The 24,462-nt window shown below is 36.9% G+C and overlaps 2 protein-coding genes across 3 annotated transcripts; one reads left to right on the top strand and one right to left on the bottom strand.

Moving 5' to 3' along the window:
* The first annotated feature begins 1,135 nt into the window (after positions 1-1,135).
* LOC125233125 (protein yellow-like) lies at positions 1,136-22,041 on the top strand. Of its 2 annotated transcripts, none has more exons than XM_048138993.1 (7): positions 1,136-1,290; positions 13,604-13,861; positions 15,037-15,206; positions 18,326-18,490; positions 18,869-19,040; positions 19,875-20,056; positions 21,475-22,041. In XM_048138993.1, exons 2-7 carry the CDS (start codon positions 13,636-13,638, stop codon positions 21,910-21,912), a joined length of 1,353 nt encoding a protein of 450 aa, XP_047994950.1. In that variant the 5' UTR covers positions 1,136-1,290; positions 13,604-13,635; the 3' UTR covers positions 21,913-22,041. The 2 variants fall into 2 exon arrangements, with proteins under 2 accessions (XP_047994950.1, XP_047994949.1); XM_048138992.1 differs by lacking the exon at positions 1,136-1,290 and adding an exon at positions 11,998-12,138.
* Positions 22,042-22,085: 44 nt separating this feature from the next.
* On the bottom strand, positions 22,086-22,974 carry LOC125233067 (ATP synthase subunit O, mitochondrial-like). Its single transcript, XM_048138921.1, has one exon. It carries the CDS (start codon positions 22,621-22,623, stop codon positions 22,261-22,263), a length of 363 nt encoding a protein of 120 aa, XP_047994878.1. The 5' UTR covers positions 22,624-22,974; the 3' UTR covers positions 22,086-22,260.
* Positions 22,975-24,462: the final 1,488 nt, after the last annotated feature.

Raw genomic sequence — 24,462 nt, 5'->3', positions numbered from 1 at the left:
GTTGTTACTTAGGTAACTCAAAAGCTCAATCAAATTCAACAAGTGCGAGTCGGACTCGCCCACCGAGGGTTCCGTACAAACTTTCTTTTAAACTACCTAGTTAAAATAATCTCATATTTTCATATAACTCTAATGACTTGACTAGAAGACAAAAGTATAGGCACTAATGAGTATTATTGTGTATAGCGCCATCTCCCGGTCAATTTGATAACTAATTTGCGCGACCTGGATTTTCAGGGATAATTCTTTATAATGTTAACCGATTTAAACAGTTTTTACTTTATTGGACAGAAGATGGTTTACGTAACATCTCGTATTAATTTGAAGTACGATGTTTTTTGTGAATGAAAAAAAAGTATTCAAAATACAAACACGATTATATTTTTCCTGTAATATTTAGCATAAAACCAATGTTTATTAAAATTTTCATAATTTTTCGTTGGTAAACTTCGGAGATAAGGGGGGGACGGACGGTATTTTTTTTTACATTATCCTTCAAATTTCTTTTTTTTTCACAACAAAAAAATTATAAAAAATAGTTTATTTACGTTCAATTTGAGCTCTTTCCAACGATACCCCACTTGACCTAGTAACTTGAAATTTACAGTTTGCCCCCCTTTCATTTTGGCCATTTTCTACAATTCAAATTAATATATTTAAAAAAAATATACTTTCTATTTGTAGAGGTTTACAATGTTCACAACTATTCCAAATTTCAAGTTGATGGCATTAGTAGTTCTCGAGATATTTAGGAATGTGACAGACGGACAGACAGACGGACAGAATCGCACCATAAGGGTTCCTGTTGTACCTTTTTGGTACGGAACCCTAAACATAGGTAGGTAATGTTGGTAAGCTTTGCTTTTTATTTAAATAAAAGTCATTATTACAAAAATAGTACATTACGATACAAGTGGGAAATAGTGGAAATTCGAAACGAGAAACTACTTTGCGAACTAGTGCGGAAAAAAGCACCATATACTCATGTACTTAGAGGTACATACTGTAACAATAAATTACATAACCGGGTCGTTTTTCTATGAATACCATTTACTCGTATCTATTATTATAAAAATAATACGATTAGTTACCAATCCATCATTTTAAACACATTGTTGATGCCGCTACGGTAAATAAATCGAGAATGATAAGAGGATGGTGCCGGGTTGCACAAGCAGTGTGACCGCGGGCCTCCGACCGGCTACGCGTAGTACCACCGCTGCCAAAAATATTCACGGACTTGTGTCAAAGAAAAAATAATCAAGTAGTTCTGAGGGAACATTCTTGAAGGTATGTTTTTTTCCTGATTTGAAACAAGGCATAATTATGCCTGTGTATGTATGTGTATCGTACATGCAGATGCAAATTAATTACTTAATTTAAAATTTGGCGAAACCGGTAGTTCCGTTCGGAGGAACTTTTGTTTTAGTTTTTCTAATTTATTTACCGAACACAATAAAAAGTACATAGTATTCTTAGGTCCACTTTGTAGAGGGTGTATATTTTTTAATAACACTAATATTATAAATGTGAAAGTGTGTGTGTCTGTTTGTTTGTCCGTCTTTCACGGCAAAACGGAGCGACGAATTGACGTGTTTTTTTAAGTGGAGATAAGTAGTTGAAGGGTTAGAAAGTGACATATGCTACTTTTTCTAACGCGAGGGAAGCCGCGGGCAAAAGCTAGTTTTTTAATAAAACAAACGTTAGGTATGTCCCTATGTTTAATGTGAAGTGTTTCAAATTCATTAGTTAATTTATAGTTTCGCCAAAACCGGTAATACCGTTCATATTGAGGTGCTGACGTTTACGTTGTTGGACTATATTATCAAACATATTGCTGAATGTCTGGCTCTAATTTTTAAAAATAAATTACCTACCCCCCTTTCAACGAAAAACAAATAAATACAGGGTGATCCAGGAAACGCGAGCAGAATAAACACAGCATTATGCATGTACCTAATAAATTATGCGCAACTGCTTAGTTTGTCAATTTGCGTCTACTTATTTTCAAATAGAAATAAAACCGGCCAAGTGCGAGGTGTACTCGCGTTGCATGGGTTAATTACTCGTAGATCACAAGAAGGGCTTAAGCGCCTCCTGTTTTGAAGGCACTTAAGTAATTTTTGCGAATAATCGATATTTATTTCAAGAGGTTTGGTAACGCCTTGCAGCGGCAGTGAGTAAAATTCGTAATTTGAGTTTTCTCTTTAATGCCGACTTACGCTTAACTGTAGATTTCTAATAGGTTTTCCTGTAACCTATATGTAGATTAAAGGCTATCTTGTGCATTTTTTTTAATTTTACACTCAGTAGTTTCGAAGATAAGGGGGGAATGGTAATTTTTTGCCTATTTACTTAAATTACTTGACTAAAAATTATTTAAAACTTTTTGAAATACTTATTAAAAGCTCTTTCATTCACGATATAGTTCAAAAAACTATGATTTTCAATTTTACTTCCCAAAAGTGGCCCCTATAATTAAATTTTCTTAATTTAAATTAGTAGGTGCATGTCCGTCTTTGGGTCACAAGTTTTAACACAATTATGTGTGCCAAATTTCAAGTTAATCGGTTCAGTAGTTTTGGAGAAAATTGGCTCTGACAGACGGACAGACAGACGCACGAGTGATCCTATAAGGGTTCCGTTTTTCCTTTTTGAGGCACGGAACCCTAAAAATAAAATTTTCTTTATGTATGATCACCCTGTACTTGGAATACCTTCATCAATTACTGTGTAGTTGCGCACTTCAGTTAATGGCTTATTCTTTCCGTTAAAATATTTTTGGGAATGAAACAACGAGAGTATGTGAAATGGTGACTGTATAGTGATTGTGATGGATGACGAGGATTGTGTTCATAGTTGTTGTAGCATAGTTCTCTCGAGAAAGCTTGTATTGCCGATACTCAGGCAACGACATAATTATGAATACATATATAGATGACTAGCTTTGTCCCACGGCTTCGCTCGCGTTAGAAAGAAACAAAAAGTAGCCTGTCACTCTCCGTCCCTTCAACTATCTCCACTTAAAAAATCACGTCAATTCGTTCCGTTTTGCCGTGAAAGACGGACAAACAAACAGACACACACTTTCCAATTTATAATTTTAGTATGGATGTAATCAAAACTTTTAAATCGCGCTAAACTACATTCTACGGATCCATAGGATTATATGTGAATGAGATCTTTTAAACCTTCGTCCCCATTTAAACTGCGATGTATTTTGAAATCAATGGATCCTCGTACCTATACTTACTTACGTTTATACTGCCCGCTCCTCTTCCTAATGGCATTTCGTGGAAAGAACTTTAGGTTCATGCAATTCTTGGAAGGTCTGGTCTTCACTCTAATAAATGTTCAGCCACGGCAGACTTGTTCACCTGACGATTTTTGATTCCGCGATGTACAGTACGATTAACATCATTTAACGATTCGGGTTTTATATCTATCGTGCTCGCATTTATGCGATCCCGATAAGAGCAGCTGAAGCCGAAGGGTAAAAGCCAAATCGTTAACTGATTTTAATCGCACTGTACTAGAAATATGAGCCAGAAAGCGTGCAATAGTCATTGAAATCAAAAACATCGCAATTTTAATGTGGACGAAGGTTTTAGGACCTCAGCCACATGGAATCCTGTCTTAAATAAATGTAAGCGGAAAAGAATATACACAGTCGATAAATGAAATATCGGTAGTGTTGTCTGTCGACAGAGTAACGTCCCTATTCCCTAGTGTGAAAACAGTTAAAGTTGATAGACAGGATACCAAGAGCGGGTTGTTCGGAAAACTCGCGCGGATGTCAGAAGGTACTGACGAAGGATGTCATTTCTAGCTAGTATTCTCCGAAACCACGGGGAGGGACAACGTCCCCCCCAAAACGTGGAGGTTAGTTTCAATGTATTTTTACACGAGTAAAACACCTGTTACCAAAGAAAAGTCACCCAAAGTAAGGAGTGTTTTTCCAAAGCAGTTAGTATAAAGGAAAAACAATTTCAATGAAGGAACGTTACAACACAGAGATTTAGCAGAGAAGTAGCATTACTTTTTGTATTATTTTTATATGTATTACATATAGGTGATCCATCTTGTGTATTTTTTTTTTCTGTATGGTGCACAATAAAGAATATTATTATTATTGTATGTCTTTCCCATCACGGAACAATGGTATTCCGGACCTTTGGGAGGCGTGCGCGGGGCCGAAGCCAACGCGTAGAGGCCCTTTCGACACTTTAATGAAATGTAAGGGGTACACCGAGCGGATGTTGCCCTTGCCCATATCATGGGACACACGCAGAGGCAACACCCGCCAGGGTGTAAGGACTATTTGAGAGTTAATGGAATCTAAAATGAACTGGTCTATTTTGATGAAAGTGATGGACTAAATACTGGGCTATGGATAAAAAACCGGACGTCTGCCTAATAAAACGGTATCCAATTTTATTTCCGGCAGACGGTGACTCGTCCCCACAAGATGGGCCCCCACAAAAAGCGACATCCAAGATGGCTCAAGGGCAACACCGGTGTGAGAACTCAAGGGTGTCGAGAGGTGTACACCGCTTTCTGCCCAGTGGATGTTAAGCCACTGTACCAACTCGCGTCTTATGCAAATTTTCACTTCCACCCCTGGGGCATGTAGCCCTAACGACTCCACTCTGGACGGCCAGCCAAGGCAAGCCAGAGGTAGAGAGTACTGTCCCACCCACCCGCCTTACGGGTAACAGAACTCCCCAGGAGCACTCGGGTACGTGGGGTCGCTGTTCCCCAACAGCTCGCCACAAGCTGCCCTGCGTTGACTGATTGCACATTGCGTCGTCACATCCCTATTATTATTATTATAGGTACCTATTCGCCAGATGTAGAATTATATCTGGATATCCAATAAGTATCCATAAGTATCCATAAATCTAATTTGTACTGTAATCATGTTGTGAAATAAATATATCTAATCTAATCTAAGATAATTGTTCATTTTGTTTAGTTACTTGTATTAATGACGACATTATTAATGTGTTTAAAAATAACTAACATTATTTACTGAACGGGTCCCAGTGTGCGTTACTGCTTCTTAGCAAACGAGACAATCGTTTTCGATCCATAGCGAACGAAATGCAACTGTCCCTGTCACAAAAAAACCGGCCAAGAGCGTGTCGGACCACGCTCAGTGTAGGGTTCCGTAGTTTTCCGTATTTTTCTCAAAAACTACTGAACCTATCAAGTTCAAAACAATTTTCCTAGAAAGTACTTATAAAGTTCTACTTTTGTGATTTTTTTCATATTTTTTAAACATATGGTTCAAAAGTTAGAGGGGGGGGACGCACTTTTTTTTCATTTAGGAGCGATTATTTCCGAAAATATTAATATTATCAAAAAACGATCTTAGAAAACCCTTATTCATTTTTAAATACCTATCCAACAATATATCACACGTTGGGGTTGGAACGAAAAAAAATATCAGCCCCCACTTTACATGTAGGGGGGGTACCCTAATAAAACATATTTTTCCATTTTTTATTTTTGCACTTTGTTGGCGTGATTGATATACATATTGGTACCAAATTTAAGCTTTCTAGTGCTAACGGTTACTGAGATTATCCGCGGACGGACGGACGGACGGACAGACAGACATGGCGAAACTATAAGGGTTCCTAGTTGACTACGGAACCCTAAAAAACGGTAGCGTAATAGATAGAACAAGAGATATGACTAAGATATGCTATGGGGCGTGGGCCAAAAACGGCCTTTTTCATTGTGGCGCAAAAAAAGGTGTGATACTCAAGATTGGTAACAATTAACCAAAAAAGCTAAACGGTCCGACATAGATTATTTCATTGTTATTCAGATTCTCAAATTTCGTTCCGATTGATTAAGTTTTGAAGGAGGAAAGAGTCGAGAGCGGAACCTTGGTTTTAAAGATTTTTTTGAAATATCTTTTGACTGAGTTGTTCTTAATGGACATTTTTTTTTTCTCTAAGTCTAGTTAATAACACTTGTATATTTAACTAAAATTCCCAAGTTGAAAGGGGGGGCTCCTTTCCATTTTAGCATTTTCGCTACCGTATCCTCTTAAAATATTTGTATTACGCACTTTAAAGTACAATTAAACTTAATGTTTCAGTCATAGTCGTTTTATTTAAAAATATTTATATTTAAATTTTGATCACGCTTATATGCCAAAAACGTATTGTTACATATAGTTATTTTATGGAGTAGGTCTGAACTAGTGGTTGTGAGCTGTTGACCTTGCGATGAGCTTCATAAGCTTAAAAGATGTAAAAATAAGAACATAACTTCTACTAATGGTCTCTACAAAACAGGATGGCTTTTGTAAAAAGTAAAAATAAACTATTAAGAATCAACGCATTTGGTCCAAAAAATCGGTAAATTAACTATCAGGAAAATATATGTATTGAGAGGTTACCCACTTTTCGATATTTCAAATACTTTAAAGAAAAATCTGGATTTCTGGACTCGCTCACAAAAAAATACGAGAATTGGTTGACAAATGCAACAGGCAGAAACATCCGGACCAACCAACATTGTACAAGCAATCCGAAACAGAGACCTTCGCTAATGCCAGATGTCAGATGTTTAATATCGTCTGAATTTTCAGCACGGTCATTGAGGCCGCATTTATAAATGTAGAACTCACGTCCTAAGCAATATAAAGGGACCGCAAGGTTACCTAGTGCGTTACGCAAAACACTGATAAAATGATTTTTTTAGTTAGTATCTGTAAGTGATTATTAGTACCTTAATATTTGAGCCAAATTTATTCTCATCATTTTATATCGTTACTTAGATCATAGATTTTAGTTATTTCGTGATACCTGAATGAACTATTACGTTAGATTAGGAATTAATAAAAGGTGAAAGTCTAATTATAGCCGGCCTTGCGATTTTTTACGAGAAGTGAGTGAACGCGGATCTCACGGATTCCATACCTTCGGTCTCTTTTTAGAAAGCCCTATAGCACAAGTAAATCGAGTTTTTGCCACGAAATGCTCTGATAAGCATAATGGATTAGTTACAACGTCATTTTCTTTTTCTGACTTTAATTTCGATTTGCATAGATGTTGTTCAAAACTTTCTAGATTTTAGAGACAGATCAAATTGATCTTAGAAAAAATTAAGTACTTAAATGGATTGTTGGCTCCTAATAATTACTTAGGCTTTTAATTTACCGTCAATGGTTTTTCTTTTTAAGTCACACCTCTGACTTGAAATATAGTTTAACGAAGCTTAAATATCTGTATTAACAATTTACGGCTTGCAATGCGGTGCGTTCCACAATAAAAATAGAAAAAATCTGTACGTTTAAGTATAATTAAACATTGTAAGATAATGTATTAATTATACAAACTAACTGCCACTAACTTAATACTGAGGTAGGTAAATTATTTAAATATGCACAATATCAAATATTTTTTGCACATACGTTATACAAAAAAAATGCTCACAACTGGACATAGGTAAGATGGATGTATGTAAATTGTAGATGTTCTGATGTTACGAGGATTCAGTTCTATTATAATTGTCAGTCACGACCGGTCTCTCTATTCACGACGTAAACATCGGGTTGTATTGTAATTGGTTTGTAATTATTGTTTGATGACGAACACAATACAGACGAACGAACTAAACAAGTATTAGGTACCTACATATTAACATAATACCTACAATGATATGTAAATAGTCTTATTTTAATCACTTTATTATACATAATAATAATATGAGTACTGGATATCTAAACCAAAATATATAGGTACCTAGTATCTACTATATATCTCTTATGGACCGACTGTTCTACGTAAGCAGATTTATTCTAACATTTCCAATCGTTTACCCTCATTCCTCTTGTCACCAAAAGCAAGCAAAACTCTAACCACCACCACATTCTACATACTGACGTAAACATTATGACATTAATCTATGAATGTACTCATAATGTCTTTTTTTTAATTTGCCATTTGTGTAAAAAATAAGTAACTACGGATGACGTAATCATCCTCTAGACCCCCCCAAACCCCCCATGTCATCAATAATAGGCAAAGCAAAGATCCCACCGCTCCCCCCGACCTTCCTATAGAGCCTTTACCCACGCGGGGAATTTTTAGCCAGATTTGGCTTGTTTTGTATCTACTGAAATAAAATATGTTTTATCCCGATTTCCTGTTTGCTATTACAGTATCAAATACAATGGAGATTAAAATACTTAGTTTGAATAAACATATATGTTCTCATTTGACTGAGTTTAGAAAAACAGGGTCATCAAAAATGCATGGTCACGATCAGTGTCGAACACGGCGAAGGTCAATGTCAGCTTATCTCGAGTACTGATTGGACATCTGTAGTTTATTATACTTAATTTATGTTATTGTTCATCTGTCATTGTTCGCCAGGAGTCACGCACAGCTAATAGCCACAAAAAGTGCGATAATGGATTTGGAAATCGGGCATTCATTGAAGTGGCTGATGTAAGTTAAGTGTTAAGAAGAAATCAAGTACCTAATATTGTCTTCGGTTACCGCGATAGTTACTCATGAAATAAAACTATGGAAACGGATTATATCCCGTATAATGAATTTACAATTCATCCCGACGTTTCGAACACTTTACAGTATTCGTGGTCAACGGGTGACTGAGAAAAAATTACAATGTGCAAAAACTCCCCACATACAAGAAATATTAATGAACAAAAACCATAAATAATATAGATTTTTAAGGCAGCTTCACACACGTAATAAAGTTAATAGTTATACAATATTTAAAAAAAAAATACAATTACTATGTTAAAATAGTTATTTGTTATACAAGGGGGCAAAGTTGTATTTTAACGCCGAGTGTGGAATTGAAAAACGAGCAAGTGAAAGGATTCTATAGTTGAACCACGAGCGAAGCGAGTGGTTCGAGAATAGAATCCTGAGCTTGCGAGTTTTTTAACACACGAGAAGTAAAATACATTTGCACCCGAGTGTAACACAAAACTTTTCCCCTCACTATAGCGAGGAAACTACAACGCAAAAAATGCGTTTATCACTGCTTCCAGTAGTTCCACAGGTGGTAAATCATCTTTAGTACTAGATTCACCTACTTTTATCAATTTTAAAACAGTTAGTTTGACTTTATTCAAGGTCAAATTACTTTATCCACTAGTGGATAAAATGCGTTTTTACCCGCTGGTATTAAAGGACAAAACACGTGTTTCCGAGCTAGTGAGGGGAAAAACAATTAATGAATCTACATAAAATTGACAAAAACAAACTGCAAATGTCCAACACCATACAACACAAATGCCTCACAGTCTTCATCGTGCTTGTTTCATCATCAGATGTACTACTGGATCCCAAGCCGGTGGTAAAGTAAAGCCATCTTCTCTATTAAAGTTTGGATACTACGAATTCCGTAAAGTGTTCGAAACGTCGGGATGAATTGTAAATTCATTGCGATATAATCCGTTTGCTTAGTTTTATTTTATGATTAAATCAACAATTTAAATGAAATACAGCTTAAATCATCAAGTTTAACAAAGTGAAATGAGAAACAGCTGTATTAAGACATAAGCAATGAAATAAAATAAAGAAGAATGAGACAGATTTTTAAAATGATCCGTATTCAATTACTTGAAAGTCTTGAAACCATCGATTTATCGATGCTTGAAACGTCCCACTACCGTTTAGCTCCTATTGGTTTTGCGTTAGAAATAACGTTTTCTACCAGTAAATTAAAAATTAAGCAAAATATACTAGGTTTTCTGCAAAACCGCTGACTTACTGGTTTGTCTGTAACATAGGATATTGTAATCTTTGGAATTGTTTCACAGTGCCTTTGACAAGATTTTCCTCCTATTGAAAATGCGTGGCCCTAAAGGACTACTTAGTTTCTGTCATTCGTTGCGTTTGCTAGTGCTTATCTAAGGATCATTTGTGGTGATTTTAGTTTTAAGTGTTTTACGACTATGTCGTGTTGAAAGACATTTGTTAACTTGTGCTTCTTCATTTGGTTATTATCTTGTCAAACGTGATTATGATAAAATAGGCATCGCGTTTGGAGACTACAAAAACTTAAACGTATAATTACCTACAGGTTTTAAGACAATATTAATAGTTATATACTAAAAAGTTTATTTGTTGCGTAAAAAATTCAAATCACCTACTAGTTTATCAGATTTTACAATACTTAGCAGCAAAATTTTGAGCCATTTCGTGGCTCTTCATATTTTATCTGTATGTCTCGAAAATTGTTTATTGTCTGTGAGCCTACGAATAAACCACAGAACTTAATTTAGATAGAAGAAACAAATTCATATATTTGTATAGGGGCCGAGCGTGTCAAATTTTGTACTGAAGTTGATTCTTGCCTGTAATTTTAAATATGTCTCAGGCTCTTGATTGTTCATAATTTTTGTGTTGTTGCAATTGAATATCACGTAACGAGGCATTTTTTATGTTTTGGTTGACTTCAACTTACAAAAATTGACGCCCGAAAGCTGCAAGCTGCGAGTAAAGACGGACAACTCAGTGGATTTCACTGAGTTCATTTGACACGCTAAGTAGAGTAGATACGTTTGCTTGATCTATGGTATATATGACATCTGTGGAATAAACCATTATTCTATTATATTCTATTCAAAACACCGCAATATAGGTATATTTGAACATCGCATTTACCGGTTTTTTATCGTCTTTGTTGTCCTAAAATAAGTGGTACTTAATTCAGGTCTGGAATTATTTGCTACGACTACTCAAAACAATAGGCGCTACAAGTAGGCTAAGTACATCGGAAATTCAATAGGGATACTATACCATCGACTAGGGTTACCTTCTTAATGCGCATTAGGTATAGGTACCAATTGAGACAATTATAGAAGACTTATAAGAGAGACAATTATCATGACAACAATGATAGAGGGAGCAAACGATTTTGTTATAAAAACAGAGACTCATCAAGTATCTACATAATATTATTATTTATTACAGATAATCTCTATCGCAGTATCCGGTGCGTCAAAACGTGACCGGTTTTTATAAATAACTAAAATTGAGTACATATGTTTTTTTTTAAACAGACTCAGTAATGAAACACAAGGAATCTACCTATAATAGAGGTATAACACTCGAAATATGTACATAGGTACACCGTAACCCTCTTTTGACCAGGCGGCTTAATATAAAATGATGTCATTATCGAACGCATGCTATCCCTTTTTATCGCGACCCACGATTTCAACCCAGAATATTTTTATCTTTAACATGTACAGGTAATTTACATACTAAAGTGATAAATATGGTCAGGTACCGTTAGTAAATATTGGGCCAGAGTAAAAACACACATGTATAAGTGCAGAAAGGAACTCGATCGGTTTAGTCTTCCATTGGAGTTCGCACTGACCAATATTGTCAACGTTTTTAAAGAACTATACCTATATACCTATACCTATACTTTTTTTAATTTTCCAAGTTTGTCCTTATGTGGTTATCAACTTACCGTAGTTGTATCGTGTGGATATTACGAATTTAAAAAATATTTTCTCATAGGTAATCAATTACGTGCCTTATTAGCGATCATATAACGCGTGGAAAAATTATTAATTCAAATATAATCTCACTCAAGACATGTTAAAACGAGAAAAATTACTATTTAATATGGTAAAGTCGTCTCAATTGAAAACATGGTAAACATATATGGTATCCACGAATGTTGTAGCCATTACTTAGGTTCTAAGAAGTGTTTACCTTCAGCACGTATGTGATCTAATTCCCAGCAAATTTTTGATTGTTGTATTTTTATTTTTATATGCGGCGTATTAAATTTAATTTGTAATGCTTATGCGACCTAAATATTTACACTTGGACGTATGCACGGTATGTGTTTGACATATCGATATAAAGCTGTGGCTCAGGAGATTTCCGTTACTTCTGATATGTTGCCAACTGTCATAGGCGCGCGGTTAACACAAACTTTATTTAGGTATCATAGGCATCATAACAAATAAAACCCGTAGTGATAAAAAACTAGTTTTGACAAAAACACGGACTGGTTTTAAGTGATATTATAGACGTTTTTTGTGATATTGATAAACGATGGTGATGGTGATGGAGGATCAACAGGCCCGGTTTTGTGGACCGCTGCTCAGTCAATATGGTAATAGATTAATTATTATTCATTATTAAAAAAACCTATTAAAAAACAAACGTTTGCGAACGATGATTTTAATCTTAAAGTAATTTTAAAAGTGAATAAAATAATGTTTTGGGCTAGATTTGAACGCACGGAAATTGTAAAGTAAAAAAAAACTGTCGCTCATTGCATATTTTCTTCACTTTTATGTTGTAAAAAAATGCACTGCAAGCTTGTATAAGTTGTGCCTTTATTTATTAGTTTTATTACTTAATAAGAAAATTATTCTATCCTTATAAATAAAACTCGATGATGAAGCGTTTGAATCTGTGTTGCGCTGAAATTTCAGTTTATGCAAATTCTAGGTGTAATTAGTGAACCACATTCTCACATTTATCAAGTTTAAATTATTTAATAACAAATGGGTTTAAGGTAAACATTATAATGATGAATCTACTGTATTAATTGTTGCTATTACAATGGGAATTTTATTTACATTTTATAACATCTATAGTGACATGAATTAAGTAATTGCCATACTATTTATATTTTCTTCTTTAGGGAGGTATAAACTTGAGTAACTATCTTATCAAGTGACAACAAAGTAAATTTTTACGGCACGGTTGTTAAGGCGCTTTAATTGTTTTAAATAGTTTTCAGTACAAATGGTGTTTTTTTACGCTCTGCTCTAGTGCGAGAAGTGGTTCATTATATGCCAGGTCGAAACTTCGGAGAGCCATCTGTACTGAAAAACGTCGTACGATACACGTGCGAAAAGGAAATTCGTAACTCGTGTTGATTTAAAACACTCCCTTTGGTCGTGTTTTAATTTATCGCCACTCGTTTCGAACTTCCTTTTTTTCGCACTAGTATCATAATTTTAGTGTATTTTAGTTGTCACTTGCATAAACTTGATTTTGACTTGCAATATTTGGTAGCGAATGCATAAAATAACTTTCGTTACATCTCTTCTCGTTCGCACATTAGTGCAAATGAATTGCACTGCGGTTTAAGTATTACAATCGCTATCGAATAATTAAATCAAGTCACACACAACGTACGGATCCACATGGCAAACGTTTAGTACATTAGACATTGTTAAATAAACACTGGGACAGGACTAACACCTATAGTGAATACATACTGGTGTTCCTGACCCCCTGACCCGAGTACCTATAATAAAATTTGTTTACTCAGCGACCTCGCCATAAGCACAGTATAATAAGGAGTACTATCGTACAATATGGCCACTCCCGCTCCTCGCTGAAAGTGCCGCAAACCCCTTCTCGATTACCTCACAGTTACCGCCTGTCAAAAACGTGAACAGTCGACCTGTCCTATTTCACTCATACAAGCATAGTACGCGTTCACCTACACGAGCTTAGACGGTGTGCTAGGAACGCGCCTCTTTCATATATTTGATCGCCAGTGTCCGAGGTGTGCCATAAGTGTTACCTACTTGTTTTGAAATATATTTTTCTTTTACCAGACCCAGCACTGCTCGACGTATTCAAAGTAGAAATGGCGTACGGCATAGAGCGGTTCTTCTTCCTGTCGTACTGCCTGGCGTGCTGCTGGCCGCAACTGCAGGTGTCCGGACAAGGACGGGGGCTCCGCACAGTTCGCCAGTGGGCTGAGCTGGACTTCCAGTTCCCTTCAGAGTCCGTGCGGTTAGCCGCCATGGCCAACCGGTTCTATGTTCCTGGGAACTCGGTGCCTATCGATGTTGATGTTCAACACAGACGAGGTTGGTAGTTCTTATGAAAGTCTAGGAATATTTGTTCATTAAAACAAATGCTAGCTGCTGGATATAGCTGCAGGTGTCGAAGCAGGGACGGGGCTCCGCGCAATTCAACAGTGGACTGAACTGGACTTCCAATTTCCTTCAGAGTCCATGCAGTTATCAGCCATGGCCAATCGGTTCTATGTTCCTGGGAACTCAGTGCCTGTTTATGTCGTTTTTTGGCTACGGTTTTGTCTAGAATAATGTGCCTCAAAGTATCACCTTGGAAATACAAATTATCTGTTTCGCAATTGATCTATTAAGAAGTCAAAAATAGTTATTTTATTGTTGCATAATTCTTCGAATGTCATCAACGTAAAATATGTATTATTGAGAATTGAGATCAACTAGGTACCTATGTAAATCTCCACCCTCTCTTAATATGCTAATATCAATTTATTTGCATACCGAGGTAACATCACACAGATGTTGAGTTGTTCTAACATACCTACCACTTAATCTCATAAAAAACCGGCCAAGAGCGTGTCGGGCCACGCTCAGTGTAGGGTTCCGTAGTTTTCCGTATTTTTCTCAAAAACTACTATAAACCTATCATTTTCAAAATAATTTTCCTAGAAAGTATTTATAAAGTTCTACTTTTGTGATTTTTTTTATATTTTTTAAACATATGGTTCAAAAGTTAGAGGGAGGAGGGAGCGATTATTTCCGAAAATATTAATATTATCAAAAAACGATTTTAGTAAACCGTTATTCATTTTTAAATACCTATCCAACAATATATCACACGTTGGGGTTGGAATGAAAAAAAAATCAGTCCCCACTTTACATGTAGGGGGGGGGGGGGTGTACCCAAACAAAACATTTTTTTCCACTTTTTATTTTACCACTTTGTCGCCGTGATTGATATACATATTGGTACCAAATTTCATCTTTCTAGTGCTAACGGTCACTGAGATTATCCGCGAACGGACGGTTAGACAGACATGGCGAAACTATAAGGGTTCCTAGTTGACTACGGAACAATATGCATACAAATTGGTATATATTATCAAGGACGTTTTTTACCTACTTGTATTCTTGACCTCTTTCTTTCTTCAACCAAAAGTGTGGTGCCATCTGTACCAGAATAAATGTTTCTTGGAGTTTTTTTTATAGAGTTTATGTTTTTTTGTTACTAGGTAATTTGCAATCGCGCATCTTCGTGACGATCCCGCGTTTCGACGAGGGGCGGCCGATTACGCTGGGCACAGTGGACGAGAACGCGCGGATTTACCCCTACCCTGACTACACTTGGCACGACAATCAGGGGAGCAACTGCGATGGCATGACCTCCGTCTTCAGAGTAGCTGTGAGTATCAAGTACCAACTTATTGTGATGCAGTTTGACAAACGACGCACATTTTCGTGATAAACTTTGATTCTATCCCTAATTCTCTTCTTCTTCCTCGGTTGCTAACGGCTGAGGGTTGCGGTCTTTATTTTCTGCACTAAAACTGTCCATTCAGCACGGTATTTTGCAGTCCTAATAAAAGGCGCCTAAGCTTTGATTAGGAATAGCTAAAGACACTGGACACAATTAAAAACGCGAAATTTACCCCGACCACTCCTTATTAGCACATCAACATCGAAAAGAACTGCTTGCGAAGCTGATGGTCCTGAGTTCGAAGCCAAGTAAAGGCACTCATGTAATTATTTGTAACATGTAATGAGCAATTTGTCATATGTGGGTATAAAAGTAAGTATATATATTTATCTATACTACAGCCTGTATTTTGATAATTGGCAGAGGCGTGATTAACCTTCCCTCGATTTCAAATATGAAACATCACTCATAGGCGAAATAACTTTACCTACTAGGTATTATCAATCTATTAGTTTATTTGAAGTAAGCATTTATGGACAATTCAAAGTCTAATTTAATAACTACAATTAACTCAGTAAGAAAAGTGATAATATTGAACACTTTATCATTAAGCGTACTTTGCTTGTCCTGGATAACATTTAATCATAGTTTGTTGTCCCATTACTTAAGTCAATACTTAGAATAAACGGAACTACGTGTGGACCTTTTAAGGTAAAGTAATTTGAGCAATTAGTGTAGTTTTGTAATTTGTACCTATTAGTGTTGCTCCGAATATTCGGCAAATATACGGAGCGCGACTACTTTTGCTGAATATCCGGCCAGACATTGGCTACTATTAGGCCGAATACCGAACAGTTTACGCTTAGCTAAAAAGAAAACGATACAAAAAAAATTTGCACAAAAATATCAAATTTCCAATTCAAAAAGTTGTAAAAGACAATTAACAGACCATTTTTTGGACATTTTTGTAGATTAAATAAAATATTTTCATCACGGTCTATTTGTTTATCTACCAGCGTCCAGGCTATTTTGATGGATCGGAAGCAAAACGCCACTCACGAAAACATTAGATTGTTTTTTTTAATTAAAATAGCACTCTATTATTGTTTTTAACCGCCTTCCAAATCTCAAGGGAAGGGGTTCTCAATTCGTCTGTATTTTTTTTTGTTTTTATTTTTTATTTTTTTTAATGTTTGTTCCTCGATATCTCCGTCGTTACTGAACCGATTTTGAATTTTTTTTTTGATTGACTGTATATGCATACAGATTGGTTGCATTTTTCTCAGAAACCAGTTCTGATGATGGGATCCTGGACAAATCGAGGGAACTCCTCAAATTTGAAAGGCATACATATGGTGATTTTTGTGTTTTTAAAGGAACAGCATGCATTTACGTACGGAACAGTAACATTTGGTGCAGTGGAACTCCTGATGATGGTCAGAATGGAACTCCTCAAATCTGAACGGCACACTTATAGTGACTTTGGTATTTTTATAAGAACAGCATGCACTTACCTCCAGAACAGTGACATTTGGTGCAGTGGAACTGCTGATGATGGTCAGAACGGAACTCCTCAAATCTGAACGGCACACTTATAGTGACTTTGGTATTTTTATAAGAACAGCATGCACTTACGTCCAGAACAGTGACATTTGATGCAGTGGATCTGCTGATGGAGAGTGAGCCGCCCCTGGTTAGAGTTCCGTTCTGATAATCATTCTCATCTGTAAGTACTTCAGAATCATCCAATTTTCAAAATTGGTTCAGAAATGACGGAGATATCGAATAACAAACATTAAAAAATATACAGACGAATTGATAACATAATCCAACATTTGAAAGTATTTATCACCAGAAGCCCAAAGGAAGGCGGTTTTTTTTTTCTTAAAAAATATTTTTAAATGTAAAATGTTAAAGTTTCTTTAAACAAGCTATTTGATTGTAACTTTTCAAGCAAGTAAGTGACCCCAATATACGGCGAAATTCGCTTTACGCGATTTTTCCTGGAACGCATTACTCGCGTTAAGCGGGGTATTACTGTATATAATACACGGTGCTCGTGAGAGAAAAAAAGTAAATGAAGATGAGAATATTTTGCAATTTTTTTTTTACTGGATGTGAGACTATTGTCCCTAGTAGCATCAACGTTGTTAAAAAAACATTTGTAATGAGTAACAGTAAGATTTTTGTTTTCAATTAATAACTCTGAAACTAGGCGAAATCCAGAAATTAGTCTTAAAATCGGTTCAGGAATATGATGTGAAATATGATGTTAAAATCTCTCGCAATGCTCACGAGCACTGTGTATAACCAAATGTGAGCAACAAAATTTAAATGTTATTAAACATTGCGCTTTCGAACAGTTTTTATAAAAAATGTGACTAAGGGCCGGTTGCATCAAACCGTCTGTCACCGTTAAAGCGTTCGTTAGATTGTATTGTTTGGAAAGTTCCATATACGTCTGCTGCGTGACGATGATGTGTCTGTCAAATGTGATTGATACAACTGGCCCTAAAATGTATAAATGCATATCCAATATTAAGCTGAGAGAGTGACGGGCCGAATATCCGGTATTCGGCCAAAACAACCATTCGGGGCACCTCTAGTTTGTACAACATTGCATTCAGTTGCGTCAGAGCATAGCGCGGACAACTGGGCATGGATGATGTGTAACAAATCACATTTGTTCCTGTCACAGACTACTTTACAAACGACTGAATGTATTTTTTTACGTTTTGCCCAGTTTTTCCTCAATTCGAAAGTAGGAAGTGAATCAACATTGTCATGGTTGTAAGCTTTTCATGCAGACTCCGACTATTCAAAGACAAATAGTCTAGAATAAGTAGGTATACATTTTCCCTTAAAAAAAGTGGGTTTATCCGAGTTTGTAGTATAGGATCCACTTAGGTAACTAATGATTACCTAGCCTACGTATAAATATGTGTAGGTACAATTTCAACATAATCTCAGGTTATACCTTATTTGTTTGCTTTTCAGGATCCATCCCGTATATCGCTAATTATTTGTTTAAAAACAATTGACCCAGAAGCTGTCGACCAAAATGATATATTTTGTTAATATAATTCATGATCTATTTGTTAAAGATCGACGAGTGCAACCGGCTGTGGGTGATGGACGCAGGCAAAATCGGGGATAACCAGGTCTGCCCGCCGCAGCTCCTCGCTTTCGACCTGAGCACCGACAACCTCATCTACCGGCACAGGGTCAATGCCTCGAGCTACGTGGCGTCTTCGCTGTTTATTACTCCCGTAAGTACTGTCAGCTTGTGGTGATGAATGTGACGTGATCAGGTTTCACCCTGATCCCTAATCATATTGCTCCATCCCACGCTAGCGTCTTTTCAGCTCCGGCATCTAGTCAGCGCTATTGAAAATGACGGCACTGCGTAGCTTCTTCAAAGTTGCATCGAGTTACTTAGACGATAAAGTGTAGGATGACCCTTGCGACAATGGTCGTAAAAGTAGAGAAAATTAGCAAAAAGCTATGTTGGTTTTTATTCTGTACCTACTATGTTCATAATTTATGTATGTAAGAAACCATGACGTCACGTCTATTTGTTTATGATATTTCGGAACAGGCCGACACTTCTGTATGTTAGTTTTAGTAACTATCCTGTATTTTTCCAGGTTGTAGACATCCGCAAATCCCACCCCGAGGACTGCGGGGATACGTACGTGTACGTGGCTGACGTCACCGGCTTTGGCATACTGGTCGTGGATGTAGCCCGTGACCGCTCCTGGCGCGTCACTCATCGGCTCATGTTCCCCTTCCCGTCGCGCGGGAGCTTCACTATCGATGGTACTGGTCTCTAGTTACTCCAGGAGCCAAATGAAGGGGATAGTCACCGGGAGACAGGTTTCTAACGTTCGTATACGTGGCTGACTTCACCGGTTTTGGCATACTGGTCGTAGATGTAGCTCGAGATCGATCCTGGCGCGTCACTCAACGGCTCATGCGGAGACAGGTTACTAAAGGTCGTGTTTTACGTAGCTGAAGTGACCAGCTTCGGCATACTGGTCGAGTATGAGTCCTTGATGGCTCCTGGCGGGTCACGCATCGTTCCCCTTCCCATCGCACGCATAGGAGCTTCACTATCGATGGTACTGGCTTTTATTTCCGGAATAATGGGACAGTCCCCGGGAGACGGAGGGAAGTTTGTGGATGTTCTCTAGTTGAACGAAGCAGACGGTCTCGAAATACTCGAGGATAGCCTCGTGACCAACGGTACCTTGTTCCTTAGAGTAGCGGCAAAGTTTCATCAACGACAGTTTATCTAAAACATTACCTCTCTTCTAACTTTCCACTATGTCACTGCCGTGACATCGTATGTAAGTAATAAGTATATTGATGAATTTATCAATAGAAGTGTCCTGTTAGTCCTGTGAAATAAAATCTAGCCTGTGACTGTGATACTATCCAACTCGGTATTTACTGGATCTTCGATACCAATTTTCCTGTTAATGGTATTTCATCTTGAGTTCAAGTCAGAATTAACGAGGGCCACTTTTTTCCTTAGAGGCCGCATAACACGCAGGACAAAAAAAAGAAAATAACAACTATTAGAATTGTATGATTACCAGCCTCGACCGGTTTATACGGTTACCTTAACAATTTTCCTGCTATTGTTTCCAGGTGAGAGCTTCGACCTGATGGATGGCGTGCTAGGGATGGCGCTGTCGCCGTGGCGGCGAGGGCGCGATCGCTACCTGTACTTCCACTCGCTAGCCTCCACTACTGAGAATGTCGTTCGGACTGGCGTGCTGCGGAATGACTCCTTCATAGAAGACTCCAACGCTGACCCCCGCTCTATGAACGTGAGTGTACCTACATTCTAGTCATATTCTAGTTGTAGTAGTAGTAAGACAGTTATGTAGAAGAAAAGTAGGTAATTTTGAAAGAAAATTCTTGTCATTTATATTGTAGAAAAGTGAAGTTGTGTCAGTGTCAGCTCATTAGACGTGATAATCTATCTAATCTAACAGGAGTAATATAATTATGCTGAATGATGAATGATTGATGCTTTCAATTAAAAGGGGGGTATTATTAGTAAGATACCGAGAATAAACAAAGTTCTAAGCTCCTAATAGTATTTTATGCATATAAGTATGTACATATCTATCTATTTAAGTAAGTATATCGTCGCCTAGCACCCATAGTACAATCTTTGCTTAGTTTGGAGATAGGTTGATCTGTGTAAGGTGTCCCCCAATATTTATTATTTTATGCAACTGGCGTTTAAAAGAGGTCAAAAAAGGCGAGTGGCGTGGGTACAAGTATTTTTTGACTCGGTTAAACACCGATGCATACCTACAATACTTTTTCTACGAACATGCACTTAGTTTATAATCGTTTTCTAGAATAACTTTCGTGAAATTCCCACTGTTTCATGTATTTTGAAGCGTCTGCCTCCCCTCTGTTCCTTCTCCCGACGCTGTCGCTCGCACTTCCCGCCCCGCCGCCCGCCCTGGCCAGCACCCACGCTGTATATCCATAAGGCACTGGTCCCATCGCGAGCTAGTAAGCTATGAGCTATTGGCTATAAAAACGAACAAAAGATAAGCACTCCCGTGCAAATAAAAGAGACACGGCGATTTTGATAGCTCACCGCTGGGCGAGTAACTATAAACATCGCCGTGTCTCTTTTATTTGCACGGGAGCGACTATCTTTTGTTCGTTTTTATAGCCGATAGCTCATAGCTTACTAGCTCGCGGTGGGACCAGTGCCTTAAAGGCTTCGTCACAATACGTAAAAGGCTATAACGTATGCGTGGGTGCACGGGGTGTCGGCCGGGGCTGGCATCTTTTATGTAGGGCTTTAAAGATCTATGCACGCGACTGTAAATGACGAATTACGGGAGTAGAAAAAAATAATTAAGTGGTACTATGCAGTATGAACCTATGGCGAATGCCGAGATAAAACATGTACATATTGAAGTAATTAGTGACGCGAGTTGTAATCAAATAAATAAGTACCATCTTAAAATAAATAGACACACCGTACAAATGTCCGGCCAAGTTTGAAGAAAAACCGCGCGACATTACAGTTTGCATATTTACATAGCTATTATCGTTAACAGTCGGAAACGTGACGTTGCTGCGTTGTTTTAGAAAAATGAGTCATTGACCTATTCATATTCAACAAAGTATTTACTCCTAATTGCTTTTTAACTAGAGTCGATACCGGTTTTTAAGTTGGAATGTGAATGTACCTAAACGAGTTAATAATTTGCAGGTTTTCCCTGAGGAGCGCACGTCGCAGTCCGCAGCCGAGGCCATGGACCGCGATGGCGTCCTTTTCTTCGGACTCATGGACCCTCCAAGCATCTGGTGCTGGAACTCCGCTACCGAATACACCCCACGAAACTTCCACCAAATCGCCATCGACAGAGAGACCCTACAGTTCGCCAGTGGCATGAAAATTGTTAACAACCTCAAGGGTGACCAAGAACTCTGGATCTTGACTTCCAGCTTCCAAAGAGTTATGACCGGATCTCTCAACTCTAACAGAGTAAATTTCAGAATCCATGCCCAAAGTGTCTCTCGGCTTCTGGAAGGTTCCGCGTGCAAGACTCCCCCAAAGGATCGGAACCATGGCTACCATGCGAATCTTATTACGCCGACGGGGTACAAACATATTACGTTCAGATATGGCGCTGTATCACATCTTTAGAAATTAGTTCATTTTATGAACATTTGCTCAATACTGTAATGTGGTACAACTGGCCATATAGGGGCGATTATTTTTAATGTTGTTTTGTAACTACTATTTAATAAATTATTAAAGATAATAATAAAATAAGACATTGTTTTAATTAAAATACAATAACTACATTTACTTATTAATTCACAAAGAAATAACAACACTTTCCAACTAGAACGGATTAGTTGCCTAATTTAGGCACCGAAACTACACACTTTTTAATTTGATCATCATTCGAGACATAATATATAAATAGTTAAAAGTATAAGCGAAGAATTATTTTGCGCCTGGTTTTTCTAACAAGCGCAAAAACCAAAGTTAGACTGCCTGCTTCAGTATATCGGTATACATCTGAATTTTTCTAGAAATGCTCATATCGATATGCTTGTCCTCCACACCCACTATCATCCCTCCGATTATGGAGGGATCCACCTTCTCTGTAAGCTCAATCTTCTTACCTCCTTTGACAAACTTCCCAAGAGCGTCCATGAGGGATTGGCGGGTACTATCATCGAGAGGTGAGGCGGTGATGACCTCACAGAGGGCCTTGTTGTTGTGCGCGACCATCACCGCCAGAAACATATTTACCATGCGTTTCAGTTTTTTGAGTCGACCGTTTTCGGCAACCAATCCTAGGAAGTTGGCTGCGGTGTCAGGCATACCTAAAGCGTCGACACGCATTAAGTTGCTATAAGAATATGTTTTTTTTTAACCCTATATATTATTATTATTATACAATGCCTGTTAGTAGTGTTTATTAAATATAATACATTCTCAAGGTGTGCCCAGTGTACCTATTATCTTAATGGACTTTCTAATTTGTTGGGTTTAAGCCTTTGATTAAAGTAAAATAGCGGAAGATACGGCACGTCAATACTAATACTAATTGTCAGCTAATAAATGGCACTACACACTACTACATACAAGAAGACCCACACAGCTATGTAAATTTACGCTATTGAACGACAGAGACACACCGATTTATTACGACGGTAGTGCGAACGAGACAAACGCGCGCATCGAGATGAGCCTCTTTCCACGTGTCATGTCAAAGCTCTTTAATAAAGATTTAAAAAAAATGTCATTGCAAAGAATCAAGAAGCGTCAGCAGACAAATTGGAGTATAAGAATTATGAAACATATTTTTTATGAAAACAAAATAAATTACTTATTATTTATTACTTTACTATTTTGCACTGTGGTTTGGTGTAAGTAGGGTTTGGTGTAAGTAGGGTTACCAAAAAAAAACATAATTATTAGTATATTTTTTTTATTTTTAAACTAAATTATGAACTTATTAACCAAAATTTAGATGAGGCACTTTTTGCCACAACTGTCAACAATATCTTATTTGATACAGACATTAGAAAAAAGCGCGTGGAGTTCCTCCGCGCGAAAGAAGTGAAACTTCGTAAAATTGAAATGAAAATATAAGAGCTTGATGACATGTATCTCACTTAGGGTTGCAAAAAATACGGTTTTTTCTGGCTTAAAAAAACATGAAAAAAAAACGTGAAGAAAAAACCAGTTTTTTTTTTCTGGAGTATGTTTTTTTCTAAAGTACGAAATCTCAAAATTTGCAAAGCAGTTTTAGACTTAATGTTAACTATTAAACGAATAACTTAAAGTTTTGGTCTTATAAAAGTAACATTTTACGAAATGTGTAGTTGGTAGTTATCACTATTTACTGTTGGCAACACGGCCGCCTCTCCACGCTGCACGTAGCATCGGGGATTCCCCAATAAACGTTTGTATACTGAATGTTAATCGTATTAAAATGTACGTTATTGTTATTGAAACACGTTACAATACAAGTCACGAAAAACCGTTATTGTCGAATTATTTATTCATGTGAAAAAAAAACATATTTAGAAAAAAAAACCATGGTGCTCGGTTTTTTTTTTCATAATTCTGAAAAAAAAACATTTGTTTTTTTTTTCTATTTGCAACCCTAATCTCACTCACAACACAACACACTATTACTTTTTGAAAATATGAAGTGGCTGAAATTGATGGAACTAAAATAGTGACCTCATATTTTTTCTTTAAGAAAAACCTTATTAAAATTGCTTACGATAGGGTACTTTCCTATACAGAATAATAGTTATTTACAAAACTTTTCCCCTCACTATAGCGAGAAAAGTCGAGGCGTCCAGTCTGGCTCTTGTCGTTGTTTACGCACTACAATAAGCCTTTTGTGTCTGACAAGTTCATCTCCAGGAAAACTATAAAACAAATAAACATATTTGGTGCGAGTGAATTAAAAAAAATCTTGTTGATAAGGCAAGCATTTTTGCAACAAACTTTAGTTGATCATTATTTTATTATTTGTAAATAAAAATAACAAAATAATGTACTACTAAAGATTGTTGCAAAAATGAGGTCAAATATCATTATATAATATATCAAAAAATTATATAATCAATCAACAATCAATACCAGGTAAAAGTTTTATTATATAAATTATTTATTATGATCAACATTTTATGCTAACGCTACCACGAATGCAAATCTCAAAAG

Source organism: Leguminivora glycinivorella, chromosome 14, assembly GCF_023078275.1.
Source record: "Leguminivora glycinivorella isolate SPB_JAAS2020 chromosome 14, LegGlyc_1.1, whole genome shotgun sequence".
Taxonomy (NCBI): Eukaryota; Metazoa; Arthropoda; class Insecta; order Lepidoptera; family Tortricidae; genus Leguminivora; species Leguminivora glycinivorella.
The sequence above is the reverse complement of the archived record's forward strand: the minus strand, read 5'-3'. Positions and strand labels throughout refer to the sequence as shown.

Excerpts from the sequence above, each read along its gene's own strand:
- LOC125233125 (XM_048138992.1), top strand. The coding sequence starts at position 12,078 with ATGGTGATGGTGATGGAGGATCAACAGGCCCGGTTTTGTGGACCGCTG. Across the intron at positions 12,139-13,603 it reads ACCGCTGCTCAGTCAATATG|ACCCAGCACTGCTCGACGTA; the intron begins GTAATAGATTAA and ends TTCTTTTACCAG. Across the intron at positions 20,057-21,474 it reads CTGACCCCCGCTCTATGAAC|GTTTTCCCTGAGGAGCGCAC; the intron begins GTGAGTGTACCT and ends AATAATTTGCAG.
- LOC125233067 (XM_048138921.1), bottom strand. The coding sequence starts at position 22,623 with ATGCGTGTCGACGCTTTAGGTATGCCTGACACCGCAGCCAACTTCCTA.